This window comes from Apostichopus japonicus, chromosome 14 (assembly GCF_037975245.1).
Source record: "Apostichopus japonicus isolate 1M-3 chromosome 14, ASM3797524v1, whole genome shotgun sequence".
Taxonomy (NCBI): Eukaryota; Metazoa; Echinodermata; class Holothuroidea; order Aspidochirotida; family Stichopodidae; genus Apostichopus; species Apostichopus japonicus.
In genome coordinates this window covers 10,014,864-10,029,816 of record NC_092574.1, presented here as the reverse complement: position 1 = coordinate 10,029,816, position 14,953 = coordinate 10,014,864, and the positions used below count along the sequence as shown (strand labels likewise).

Below are 14,953 nucleotides of genomic sequence, written 5' to 3'. Positions count from 1 at the left end.
CTTCATCAGAATCTTAAACAAAGCTACAATGCTACTGTTTATGTGACTCCTACAATTATATGTATGTATTTAAGAACGTATTTAGGATCATCCTGCAAGTAGGAACATGAGAAGAAGCCTCACTGGCTTAACCAAGCTGCAAGCTGACTGAAGTCAGTCTCTTACATACAAATTTAACGTCCATGATTATGAAAAGTCAACAACTCTGTAGCTGGACAACATACACTAATCTTGGGGTGGCCTGAATCGGGGACCTTATGACTGAAAGGCTTTAACCCTGAGCTAACTGAGCTATAGACCTACTCATCAGAAACAAACTCCCAACAGGGGCTGTGAAGATGGTGAGAGGGTGGGTTTGCAGAAAATCCACCTCATAAATCCCTGGCTGCTTAACGGAGCCCGGGGAGTTACTCAGCAAACACTAAAGCGTTACTAAGCATGTAGTGTTTTGTTATGACAACGTTATTAGTGGTGTAAGAGGTATGTCACCGAAAACGTTTTCAGGCTCATATTTCAAAACGATTTACGTTAAGACATTAATATAACATTAATACAACATTAATATCTCATAGAAACGTTATGTCGACGTTTTTACCACACCACATTTAACGTAATAAACACGTAATAAATGTTATGATAACGTACCCGTTACTCCTCAAATCTCTCCATGTCGAGACGTGTCCATTTCGTAGTGTAGTACAGTAGAAGTATCCAACTTCCTATTGAAACCACCTAGCGCATAGCCACGACTAGGCTATCAGGTGCTGCGAAATGCAACTGTGCTTAAAATGTCGGAACATCGAACATTATTCACGAAGCGCATACTGTATGCTCGGAGCGCGTTAGCGCTTGTACCTTTGTTGGGGTTTTATCCTACCCCTTTTCCAACTTACTACTAATGCGTTTGTCTTGGAAATTCACCCAAAAAATAGAGAGAGAGGTTTATTCCATGGGATCGCTCACGTAGTCGACAGCTCTTTGCAGCAAACGTTGAGCTTACACGTGTCAATCCAGGTGACTGCTTGGCCCCCCTCCTCTCATAACAAATACACAGCGCGGGAATATTGTCTTGGCAGTTTGCCAAGACTCTTGGAAGGCTTCGTTTTCCTGGCACTTTGCCAAGCTTCGAGAACGTTCTCTTCTTGGCAGGTTGCCAAGGTACTAAGTAACGAGACTGTACTAGAATCGCTTCAGTTTGCGCATTTTAACATGCTCTGGAGGGGGTTCCACCAGCGTTTTAAACAACAAAACATAAGCAAGGTTTCAAACCTAGACATATGGCGATGAATTATAACGAGAGAGAAATATAATTAGCGAGGAGAATATGACCCATGAATGCACAGGAAATCTATGTCATGTCCTGGTTTCTGCTGGTACTCATTAAACACACATTCGGCACATTGAGACACTTTGTGGGTAGAAAAATGAAGGAAGGCCATTTGGGCCAGTGAGGGTGTACAGTGTTAAAAGATTACCAGGGCATTCTAGACATGGTAGAATGCGGTGCATAGGTTGTGGGGAGACAGGTAAGTGGGGAACGAAGTAAATATGCTGCTTTAATACAAGGAACAAAACATGACTGTATATAGCACTGAAGATTGAATATCCAAATGAAAATGAAATGTTACCATATTATTCATCTCAACTAATATGTACAGTACCTCTTTAACAGTCTGCCAACATGGCATCAACAGGATGTGAGATCTTGGGGGGGGGGGGGGGTCGTTGTGTTTCAAAATAAAATCTGCTAATGTTGTTCCCTGTAAAAACACATTTCCAAGTTTGCTAAAAATAAAATGTTACGATGCATCTCACCTAATACGTACCCCTTCAACAGTCAACAGGATCTGAGATCACCTAATCTCAGGAAGAATGAATTTGATTGCCAGATCAATCTACATGGAGCTGGTGCTAATTCAAATAAATAGATACCGCAGTCGGTAGAACTCACCTGAGGTTCAACGAGTCCTATCTTTAATCGTTGGTGCTGCAGGTTGGACATTTCGGTGCTTATCTGTACCCGCACCTTGTCGAAGAGACAAAACTTGACGTTACCGGCTGTCTGACTCGGTTCCTAGAAAGTCAAAGAAGAGATATATTAATCAAACTTTCATCCCTCGGAACATCCCATCCCTCATCTCCACCCCCCACCGTGGGGGGGGAGGTGGAGAGGGGAATCCAACAGGAGCATTGCAAATATTTGTATATTTAAAGCTATAAATATTACCAGAAAGATATAACATATAACTATACACCAACTTCCTAAGTGGCTACAAATTTAACATGCAGGCACGATCCCGATACCTTGTTCAATCCTTATTTAGTTACAAATAGGGATCTTGATCTGAAATGGTAACATAATCTCGTCTAGTAAATCTTTCTTTCCTCTCCCAAATGCAAATCTCAATTAGTCCTTCAAAGGCAAATTTCATTTCTTTTTTATAATCTATACACAGGGTCTGTTAACTGAATAACTTGTCCTTCCAACGTCCGTGATAAAATAGTGACGCACGCTGTGCTGCTAATATTACCTATATTTGGCCGTGTATAATTTCACATTTGAGAATACACGTACATTTAAATTCTTGATTTAAGTACATTTTAAACAGCTAGGCCACTGACATTCTATAATCTAAGCAGCGTTATTAATGCGCAAGTTATATACATATATGTATTTCTTGTAGCAATTATTTTGCCATGTGGTGAAGTATGCTAGATTCTGCGTAGAGGAAAGGTAACAATTGGATTACAGTCTCCAGTACATACTGTACAACACACAGTCTACTCTATCTACATGGATGCACTAGACTAATTTGCCAAAGTTGCAATCACGTTTTCAATTCGACGATGCCATCTTCTCTAGTTCAGCATCGATCCAGGGACTATCAAACGATCACCCAACGAGTGGTGACTTGTTTCCGCCATCATTCTCAGATTAACCTCAAAACCGTACCACATCCTTCCTGTTATTATACAAAAGTCAACCAGGTCTGTATACACATGTCTGAAACCAATTGGTCGAAAATTTACCGCTTCGAAATCAACCCTAGATAGGAAGGAATTAGTCTCAACCAATCATTCTGACAGGCACTGAACGTCGTAATTGTACGATGAGCATGTTTTTTTTTTTAAATTCGAAACCGCAAATACAGCACACATACAGGCATATACGCTAGCCAGTTTTGTATACGTCAAATTAACAATTGACATATATGTCATATCATATGTATGTATATATATGAGTCGATCAAGATATTGTATGAAATTTATTCAAACATCAATCAATCAAAAGAGGCCTAATATCCAAAGTCAAGCAAACTGTTCAGTGGGGCCTTCTAGAACCAAGAAAATGCTCTTGAGCATTGACAGATCGGTCTCGCGTTTCCTTTCAAAAGTGTTGACATTCGGGGCTTTCTATGATGTCACAGAATGATCAACAGCCATATGAGCAAAGCATCCACTTTCAAAGCAAATACATCAAAAGGATGTGTAGCCGGTCACTTTAAAACAAGAGGCCCAAGATCTAATACCACACCAGAACAATTAAAACACTGGTGTACGTAGTGCAGTGAATTAAGTCACATGACTAGTCACTTTAATACGTCTACAATATAGGCTGTTCATCCTACGCATGGTAGAACGAGGTGCTAAAGTTGTGGGGAGACAGGTAAGCGAGGAGCGAAGTAAATTTTACAGATCAAGTATGATCTTTAACCATCGTACTTTTTGACTTGATATCATACATAGAACATTACACATGTGTCAAATACACAAAGACATACAAACACATGCCATTACCATCAACTATCACTTATCCATATTGTCTTTCAGTTTTCAAAAGTACTTTTTTGCTAAGTTCAAGAAAAAACTTATTACCTTAAATTTATAACTGAAAGGAGGTCAATATCTAACTTCTAAGGGCAGTTTATATATCACCCATGAGGAAGATTATATTAAAACGGGGAGATTATAGTTAGGTGCGACTTGATTTTACAGGTTGGTTTAATCTCCCTAATTGGGGTCCTGTAACATATTTCACTTAGGTGTGAAAATTAAAGGTACAAACTAAAGTGGTGCTATGAAATAGCTAGATAGGCTTAAAGTGGTCAAAACATTGGTCTCACAAACAAATAACAGTTCGAGGTTTTAACATGTCTTTAAATGTTCCGTAAAGTTGTGCGAGTGTGATTAAACTGAATAAGTGAGAACTCATAGATTTTTCATAGAATTTTGTGATACATATGCCACAAATTTCTCTGATACTTGGTATATCATCAAAAACCACACTGCCTATTGCTAACTCACTCTATATACAGTCCTGTATTATTACAAAAAGTACTTTAAACTCTAATATCGCCAACTTAAACTGAATTTACATGTTTGGATGCTGTACGGTAAGCAAATAACGTACAACTCAATATACATGGGTAAGATGAATATATCCTTGTTTTGTTATCCCAATCAGAATACAAACTCAGAATTTATATCTATAGGTCCTAATTTAAGAGAAATTAAAACAAAATGAGTGTTGATGTTTTATATGCCATATATATATACACAAATATCATACAGTAAGATTCCTTTAATATTTTATCTGGGCATATCCTTGATTTTTCGTTTGTTCCTCTTTTTTTTAGTTTCAATTACATTTTGTACATAGGAAGTTTGTACAGTGTTTCCATGATCTTTTGCTGTGACATTATAATGGCTATTCTGTGTCTCTCTCTATATATAGATATATGTATATTATAAATATTATGTATGTATTATACTTTCAAAATTTCATTTTAGCTTTTGTACATGTACAGTATGCGGATGCCTGTGTACTTTTAAGCAGTCAGCATGGGAGTAATTCAAGTCTTTTGATGAAGGTCAATTTTTCCACATCAAGTACTCCAGGTTAAGTAGTAAACAACTGTGAAATCACTGCAGGATATCGCCAAGGACACTTAATCGCTGCATACAGATTAAAATTGCTACAGATACAGTAGCTGTCATAATATTGTGCTAGGATGTGCTAGGATGAAGTGGTTTCACCAGAAAGGGGCGGGAGGGGGGGTCAGCTACGTGAGAGTAACACTGGGGAGGGGGAGCACAGAGTGAGGTTAATACAAACTTACACCAGAGGTGCCTGAGAGTACCAAGAGGCAGGCATGGGTTCAGAGGGCTAGTCATAGGGCTTTTGGTGAGGGTGAAGGAAGAAATTTGTGACCCAAGAAGCTTTGTGGTTCTCAAATTTCCAGTTCAATTTATATTGATCAACTTTCAAATCAGCAGAATATAAGGTGACAAAATTAAAGAAGTAGTCACAAAGGTTGTGTATGGCTAATCCTGCCTATGGTTTTGTCTGGACACGGCTTCCTTTTCGCCTTCCAACAAAGTTTCCTTTTTGACGGCTCATATTTATATTTAATTGGGGGGAGGAGGAATGTGTCCCCTCCCCCGAATCCCCCCTTTGGTGACACCTGACTACCAGGTTGTTGTTGTTTAACATAAAGCATCCCTCCTCATCCCATCAATTTGAATGTAAGAGATGTAGCAACATGTTTTACTTTTTCTGGGTCTCCCAAACAAGATCCCGATCATTCCCGACCGAGCATGCAATAAAAAGCTGTCTCGACTTGATGACAGAGTTAATTTTTGTATGCACAGTAGGGTATAGATAAATAATGCAGCCATGGGAAGGAAGTAGAGTAAGTGTAAGTTGCCATGTCAAGGTAATAAACCCTTCCACAGCTACAGTGTGCTATTGAAGACTTTAATCCTATGCAGTTATCATCACCTCACCATACTGTACATATACATAAGCATGTATACATACTGTATATGTATATGTATGTATGTATATATATATATATATATATATATATATATATATATATATCTCTTTCGATCTCTTTCGAGATCCGGCTTTAGGAATCACAAATGATTTTCGAGTTGGTTAGCATCATGTTTGATCTCTAGAGTAAGGCAAAATATGTCACCAAAAACAGAACTAGTATTGTTCGATACAGGTGACAAACGCCTACAGTGGAATTACGATCTTCCTTACCGGTTTCGAACCTCTGGACATACAATCAGCGTCCATAGCCTAGTGGTTAGGGTGTCCGCGTACAGAGCGGGAGGCCCGTGGTTGGAATCCCGGTGGAGGCTGAAAGTTTTTTCACTGTTCTTGATTTTCCAACTCATTACGATTTTCATTTATATATATATATATATATATATATATATATATACATATACACATATATACACATATACTGGATACAACCCAACCCACAGTTATAAGTTTAACTACATAGCTCTGCAATGAAATTATAGTGGTGATTCTATGGCTTATAATACCCCAGATTCCTTCATGCAGTTAAATGAAAGTGATATTCCTATATAGAATTAGCTAGATACATGTATGAGATTATTGACTGTGTACAGTAGAACATGATCTAGTTTCTCCTCCACCTTCTACTGTTTCTTAGACAAAGTACTTACACTTTATAATCCCTCCTATAAGCTTCCTCTAATTGTGTGCCCCCCCACAACCAACTCAACCCCCACCTCCACAACCAACTCAACCCCCCCCCCACAACCAACCCCCTAATTCTCATCCCTCCCCAGATCCACGTGACAGTTCCCTCTATCTCTCACTTCCAGTTACTTTTAATTGCAAGCTAATAGAAAGAGACACTGCTAATTAGACTGATACACTGCCATGTAGCAAATGTAGGTCAGTTCAATAATGTATACAAATATATATACATTAATTGAAACATAGATGGGAAAATCCCTTCTATCACAAAATCTCTTCCTGAAACTAAACAGATGGATTGTTGGTGGTCTAGAATTATAGGTTAATAAATGACATAATGACTATGCATACCACAGGGAAGTTTCAAAGAAACCTAAAAGCCAAAGGCACATTTTACAAAGAAAAACTCAGGGCCCTGATTTCCCTGGCTGATTAGATGAGCAAACAATTGTTACCACATGAACTGAAATGATTTAGTACAATATCATTGTGTCAGGCTTATACCTAATAGTCATCCACTTGAAAGATAGGGTAATGATGTCAGTGAACTCAAATAGAGATAACTAATAAATCACAACAACAGAGTCAGTAACATAATGCTATAGTCAGGGCCAATATCGGCAAGATCTTCTAACATATATTTCTCTAATGAGTAAAAGTATGAGGGCCTGACGTTTCGATCCTATCAGGATCTTTTTCAGAGGTTGAATGACAAGTAACAGAGGGGACAAATACACACACAGAATACAGACAGGTTAAAGGGAGTGAAGACTCACACACAAAGTAACGTCGAATACCTGTCAAATTACCAGCATTAGACGTTTCTTTTTGTGCGAGTCTTCACACCCAAGTTTTAAATAATACCTTTCAAGGAAACCATATTCTGCTTGAGTTGTTTTGTATCCCCTGTCCTAAATGTGAAGGGACATGATCAAGCTTGAATGCCAGATTTAGAATCAAAGAGTCGCAGCTAATTTCACTCGGTAGTGTAGTTACTTGTTCCTCAAGCCGATGATACCGCCCATTGAAAGCATAATATATTTTCTTTTCTTCATATAAGTAAGGTGCACATGAATGATGGGGAAACATACAACTTTTGGTCCAAAATTGCCCATTTTTTATGACGATGCTTCTTTATTTTGGTAGTCTTCCATGCTCATCCCTGCATGTTTACTGATGAGTCAGCCCGCTTTGTATGATTGCAAATGATTCTGTAAAAACCAGCGAGTTGTTAATACATACATACATACATATTAGACACTTATATAGCGCTGCTACATCGAGATCGTAGCGCTTTGACAACTAAGCCTTGGTCATTGGGAACTTGTCACACCTTAGACACCTACACACCAAAGTGTGCGCAATTCAATCAATCTCTCCTTGGGCACCACAACCACATGTCCCCTGGGGACTTCCCATAGGGTGCAGCCACAAACCGGGCACGCAACTATATTTACAAGTCCCCAAGTCACAAGTCCCCATTTATACACCTGGGTGAAGAGAGGCAATGGATATAAAGTGTCTTGCTCAAGGACACAACATAATGATCTGGCCAGGGCTCGAACCTGTAATCCTTAGATCAACAGTCTGCTGCCTTAACCACTTGACCACAACGCCCTCCTCAGGTCATATTCTTTCCCAGTGATTGGTAAGACATTTGTAGTCATGGAAAATGAAGTGAGAATGTTTCAATGTTGTTAAGTCAGAATAATTATGCAACTACTGTAAAACTGTAAAAATCGTGTTTCAAAAACTGCAAAATACTCCGATGGAAGAAATCGTTCGATTTCCTTCTATATATCTTGCATGCTGTGTATGAGCAATTAATTAATGGCTAAGCCCATACTCCCTTTAGAAATTACGATTTTGAATTTGAATATCCCTGCACGACTTCGGTCTGGAACGAACGAGCCGTTAGAAATTTAAAAAGCGACATCACAGCTTCCGAGATCAATTTACAACATCACACTATGTTCAAGGAGAAAGCAAATTATAATTAGATTTGTTTTTTTTTAGCTGTGACACATCGATGTTTCTGATAATTAATCATGTTATCAGGATACAAAATCCAGGAAATTCACTGCCATTAATATTATATCTGTCAGACATATATCTACATTCATAAAATTGAACAAAATGTTGAAAAATTCATTTCCTTGTGATGAATTCTGCTTTCAGGATGTTATCAAATTTTCAACTGCAAAATTCAGTAGGTGTACAGCAATTCTTTGAAACAGTCAAATTTTGAACCACCAGAATATTAACCCTTTCAATATCATGCAGAGATGAGCATAATTTTATATATATACATCTATATATCTATATCTATATATATATATATATATATATATATATATATATATATATATATATATATATATATATATATATATATATAGATATAGATACTGTATATATAGATATATAAATATATATCTGTCATACCACTTGCTACACATTCATTATATACATGTACATAAAAAATACACAAATTTAAAACTAATTCTATGTTTCTGATTAATCATGCTATCAGGATACAAAATCCAGGAAATTCACTGCCATTAATATTATATCTGCCAGACATAAAAATATATACATTCATAAAATTGGACAAACTGTTGAAAAATTCATTTCCTTGTGATGAATTCTGCTTTTCAGGATGTTATCAAATTTCAACTGCAAAATTCAGTAGGTGTACAAGCAATTCTTTGAAACAGTCAAATTTTGAACCACCAGAATATTAACCCTTTCAATATCATGCAGAGATGAGCATAATTTTTTTTTTTTTTTACATACAGGTAATACTGAAGAAAATTTCAGCTAGGTGGTGAATCGTCATGACAACTATACTCAATACAACTATACTGTACTGTACAATGAAAACCTCTCAACATAATAAGAGGCAAATGTTTGAGCCTTCATGTACAGTATATTAAAATCCTGCCATAATTAGAAGATTAGTGACATCATGTTTCTATATAATTGGCAACAGTGATGCCCTGTTTTCTATAAATTGGCAACACAATCATGTCATCCACAATTTGCCAAGTAACATGAGCTCAAAGTTTCTATACTCTATCGCAAGACTGACTGAGTTACTCGTCTAGACTCGGTCAGATTTATGTTTCACTGAAATCGTCTTTCCGCGTAACATTCAGACGGTCAAATTTCTCGAAGGGTATGTGTGATTGAGAGTCTCGGCGGCTGACAGGAATACGAACTGATCGACGCTACGCTATATATCATAGTATCGTTCCCGCACGTACAAACTGCATTTTACCCGATGATAGTTTGACAGCTACGTAGTTAAGGCGCAAGTTTTTCCCCTCTCGATCATTAAAAAGGTGGCAATGATCGGAATGGACTCAATTTTGTTTCGAACACCTGCTTCAAAAGCGACAGCAAAACAGGTGAAGTGAATAATGAAATGCAGCATCGCTAAATGATACCATTGAAAGTCAGAGAGAAATGTTTCAAGCACCCCGATTATATTCATCAGTTGATTACTGTACACTATAGACCTAAAAGGCAACGATTAAACCTTGAAAACTGTTTTCATTGTAAGTTTTCCCATGAGCTAGCTGTGGAGGCCACATGTGGTGTATAGCTATCTAGGCTTATAGTGTGTCGATGTTTAAGTGGGACCCCGCTCCGGGCCCCCCCAATCCACGTACAGTACTATACGTCCCTCTGTTTACTACTGGCCTAGATGTCCTGTTATGCCGGATAGTTCAAATGTGTGATTGCCATTGACATTTTAGTAACAGTTAAACCAGGGAGCTGCTACTCTAGCAGCTCCCTGGTTAAACGGTTGGCTATGTTGTCTGCCAATTTATGACTCATAGGATGTACACACTTTAATCATAAATCAATACTTACCTTGTGTACTATTGTAAGTAAATTGATTTTTGTACCATTTTGTTTATTTGATTTCAAGGTAAAGATTTCAAAGGTCTTGTCTTTGTCAGTGCTACAGTCTGAAGGTCATGTGATATCGTGACCCCTATAAAGGGTGAGAACACCTATTTATTTGAACATCATATCTCAATATCAGGAAACAGAAACGAGCCTCTAAACAAAGGAATCGGTGCTTTCTGAGAATATCGTCTCGGGGGAAATATCAACTCATATATGTACAGCAATGGACAAATTTTAGCTCTCAAGGAAGCTAGGAATTGGGCTGACTATCCTTGTTTATTGATTTGTTTTTCCGATGCATAACTTAATTACTTATTCCTTTAAAAATTAAAACCAAGAACTGCATAACTTGCATTATCGAAAAGGTTACCTAATTCTGCCTAAGGGCGGGATAGGAACAATTTTGCTAATTAACCATTCTTAATAATTGGTATACACAGCTCATGAAATGGCTACAGACAAAGTTAAATTAAAAATAGCAGTTTTTCTAAAAAGTTTCCATGATAATAATTCTCATAATTTGATGTATTAAAATTAATATCATTTCAATAATTTTAAGCAAAGAAAAACATAAATAAATGAAAACACATTTTGTAATTTATAATTTATGTATCAGTGTGATGGCAAAGACAAAAGAACTATCATTTTTCAAGTGATATCATTCAAACCCATCATTTCCCAACCTCTTGGTGCTAAACTGTCCATTAATCCACCAGAATGTTATTTTCTGTCTGTCACTGTTGTAAATTGGCCTAGCCTCGTATATTTTGCTTCTACAGTCTACTTCATTGTCTGGGTTCAAACCAATCTCCTTTTATAGCAAACCCGGCTGCCGATCTCTTCTTAAAGCAGTAAGTCGATCGTCGATGACAAGTACCGAGCAGGGAATGATGAACGATGCATAGATCGCACGATGGGTCTTAGGAACATAAATCTAAAGAGGACGCAGTCATTAATGGTCCTAAAGTAGGTGATATTCTGTACTGTTTACATATCTCTGAATCTAAATATATATACAAGATGGGTGCAAGTTAGCGATGAAAGTCATTCCGACATGTTGGATGAACATGTATACATTTACTGTATATACACAGACGCGCTGGATGATTCCACTCATTTGTGCAGTTTGATCTGAGCAAATAAGGTGATTGATGTAAACAAGTTAAGGTGCTCTAAAACCAATCAAGTCTGCCTCAAATCACTTTTAAATAATTCATCCAAGATACAAACATTTTTTCTTTTCATATTTAGCCAAAGTGACATGTCAGCATTTAAACACAGTTAATGTTTAAGAACTTTTAGTTAAGTTACTGTCCTGTATTAAACTGTAAATTCTGGGAAATTTGATAGATATAGGTAAGTCTTCACATTGTGTAGAACCATGTTACTTTAAACTAGCTGTCTAGAAGTAACTTGATCCCATGATGACTCACGACACACACTTTTTTTTGGGGTTACATTTTTCCCCCGCTGGCAATGTGTCAAAGCAGAGAGAACATTTTACTTCATCTCAGCAGACTCCTTCAAGACTTGATCTTAGAGCAATCTGCATTTCAAGGCTCCATGTAAGTGCTTGTGTGGGTTAACCAGTCAATTTTGAAGCCCTAGCACATATGTCTATACTACTGTGTGTTAGCTATAAAGTACTGTAGGTTATATACAGTATGGACTGACATTTTACCAGTGTAAAGTGTTTGAAGTTCAGGTCAAGGTCTAATATATACTGTTTGACTTAGACAAAACAAAAACAGCTTCCCAGTTCAAAAGTTCAAGACTGATTTTCACACTAAATATGCAGCAAGGGATCTGATCCAGATCTGACTCTAGATCCGCAGCAGGGGATCTGATGCAGATCTGATCCTAGATCTGCAGCAGGGGATCTGATCTGGATCTGATCCAGATCTGATTCTAGATCCACAGCAGGGGATCTGATCCGGATCTGATTCTCGATCCACAACAGGGGATCTGATTCTATATCCACAGCATGGAATCTGATTCTAGATCCACAGCAGGGGATCTGATCCGGATCTGATCCTCATGCAGCTTGACTTCAACTAACCTATCAGGTGAAAGCTCTTGCACTTTAGAAGGGTCTGGTCTCATACCTTCTTAATCCTCCCTTGGAGGAAGATCAGATTCGAGCTCGAGATCTACACGACAAGTGTGAGATCTTGGTGGATCACGGTGACCCGCGATCACAATGACATTGGGACGTCTATGTTCTGTTTATTGAGTACAGAGCACAGATGATTACGAGGTTGCGTGCAAACTGTCATCTGTGGAAATCATTGACACACGACTTGCTGTATAACCGATTGTTTGTTGATCTCCCGGTCCGATGTCTGATCACCCCCGCATTAGGATCCAGAAAGTAAATTAATCCAAGTTGCTTAGGATTATGTTTCATCTTCTTTTGTTGTCATTCGAGTAAAATACAAGTAAGCTTGAAAACTAGAACGTCGAACATGTTGTAGCTCAGTTGACTATAATGCAATGTTCAGTGGCTAATGCACGATCGATCATGTTTCAAACACTGGTCATGAAAGTAATTCCAATCTATGTTGGTCTGTGTGTAAACACATAACCCACCAATTTGAGATATTGAGGCTTGTCACAAAACTGTCAGGGACCACCGTTCTGGATGCTTGTCAGTAAACTGCAATAATAAATACTTCCTTTGGAGGAGAAACACTTTCGAAGACTTTGGTTTAAGCTTGACTCTGAAAAAGACATCATGACCTCATTGGCCTCATTTCCCATTATCATAAAACAAAGTTGTCTAAACAAACTTCATTGTTGAAAATCCGACAGAATCCATCCACTACATTGCAATAAACTCCTAAAATATGGATCAATTGAGTAATATACTTAGCCATTTGGCCCATAATTACTTCTGGTTTTGACAATTCATATCACAAAAGTCATAAATTTCCATTAATTTCATTGACATCAACCCCTGGGCAAAGTTTGACCCTAAGGTTTAACTGATTTACTGTATGGGCAATGCTCTTGGTACACTGTGATTCTTGTTATTGTTTGTTAAGATTCCTTCGAAAACTATTTCACTTTTCCAGTTAATAACATCCTGAAATGACCTTTGACCTCTTATAAGTTAAGATGTACAAATTTTATGCCCCTTCTGCATCCACCCACAGCTTCCACAAAGTTTTATCCAGATCAGATTAAAACCCTAGGAGAATAAACCTACCATGACCCCAAATGACCTTTGACCTACTTGATGTGCAACCTTAAATGAAGCCCCTGACATGGGCAACAACTTACATCAAGACTGAGCAAATGGACTATGAGCAACAGCCTTTCAACTGATGTTGACAGACAGACATATATAGCTAGATAGACAGACAGACAAATAGATAGACTGATAGACAGAGAGGAAGACACTTTGCAATGGCTTTAATTACATTGGCGAAGCAAATTGAGCTAAAATTGGAGCGGAAAACACAATGGATAAGAAAAGAAAGCACTATTATAGGATAAAGATAACTTAAAACTTACAAACTTGTGCAACAAGTGCTCCTATTGGAACAAAGATTGCAACAAGGTAACATAAAAGAAATTCTCAGAAATCTGTTGTATCTTAGATTATGATGATGTCTTATATTCCTTAAAATTTGCTGTGACTTTAACCGTGATGCAATCATCAAACAGTACTTGACGGCTGGGACTATAAACCTTTCAAAATCTATCTATGAGGCCATCCTTACATGCTTAAAAGACTAGAAGTGTTATTGACGTTCGTGCATACCTGTTCGTTGTAGATGAATAGGCCTTCCTTTCCTTTCTCCTTTAGGAAGAGGGTTCCCTCGAATCCATATTTCGGAATGAAGACCTGCAGAGCATTCTTGCGGACAAACAAGATGTAACCATCTTCCACTGTGACTTTATTGCGAAAGAAAATCTGCGGGAACAGGAGGAAAAAAGGAGGCAATAAACATCAGACGTCGATAATAACACTGCAATCATTTCTTGGCAGATCATGTTCAAAGTGGTTTCTGTGACGGGCCTTTGTGGAGTACATGCTGCTATATGCTGTACAACGTGGCTCCAGATAACTTTTTCAGTAAAATTAGTCAACAGTACAGAAGGGAAAATTGTAAGCCTCAGTCAAGGTTCTAATTAAATGACAGCAGAATCAAAATGTAAACCACCGTCAGTGCCAGTTAACTATCGTCCCCCTTTAGTCAAGCCATCTATGCAGTGGCGGAGCTAGGGGTATTGGTCAGGAGGGACGAGAATGATCTGTAGGGGCGCCCATCGACACTATCAGAGCTATATAAGGCTCTGGACACCATCTAAGCGGAGCGCCACCACTGGTTGGCACGTAGCGTACAGAAATTTTTTGAGTAAAGATACTCCCTAGATCGCCAGAAATGACCCTTTCCGGGCCTTGCTAATTTGCAGATAAACGAAGAATAAATAAGTGTCATTTGCCAAATTACACCAACAAAATGTGACAAATGTCAATAAGTAGATGAAAGAGCAATAAAA

General features: G+C 37.9%; 1 protein-coding gene across 1 annotated transcript in view; it reads right to left on the bottom strand.

Annotated features, from left to right (window-relative positions):
* Window positions 1-14,953, bottom strand: part of LOC139979417 (exosome complex exonuclease RRP44-like) — a 92,264-nt gene that overhangs the window by 17,756 nt on the left and 59,555 nt on the right. Inside the window, exons 20-21 of the mRNA XM_071990186.1 lie at window positions 14,211-14,363; window positions 1,952-2,074 (exon numbers count right to left, since the gene is read on the bottom strand). Coding sequence (XP_071846287.1) covers window positions 1,952-2,074; window positions 14,211-14,363 — 276 coding nt within the window. The remainder of the gene's footprint in view (window positions 1-1,951; window positions 2,075-14,210; window positions 14,364-14,953) is intronic.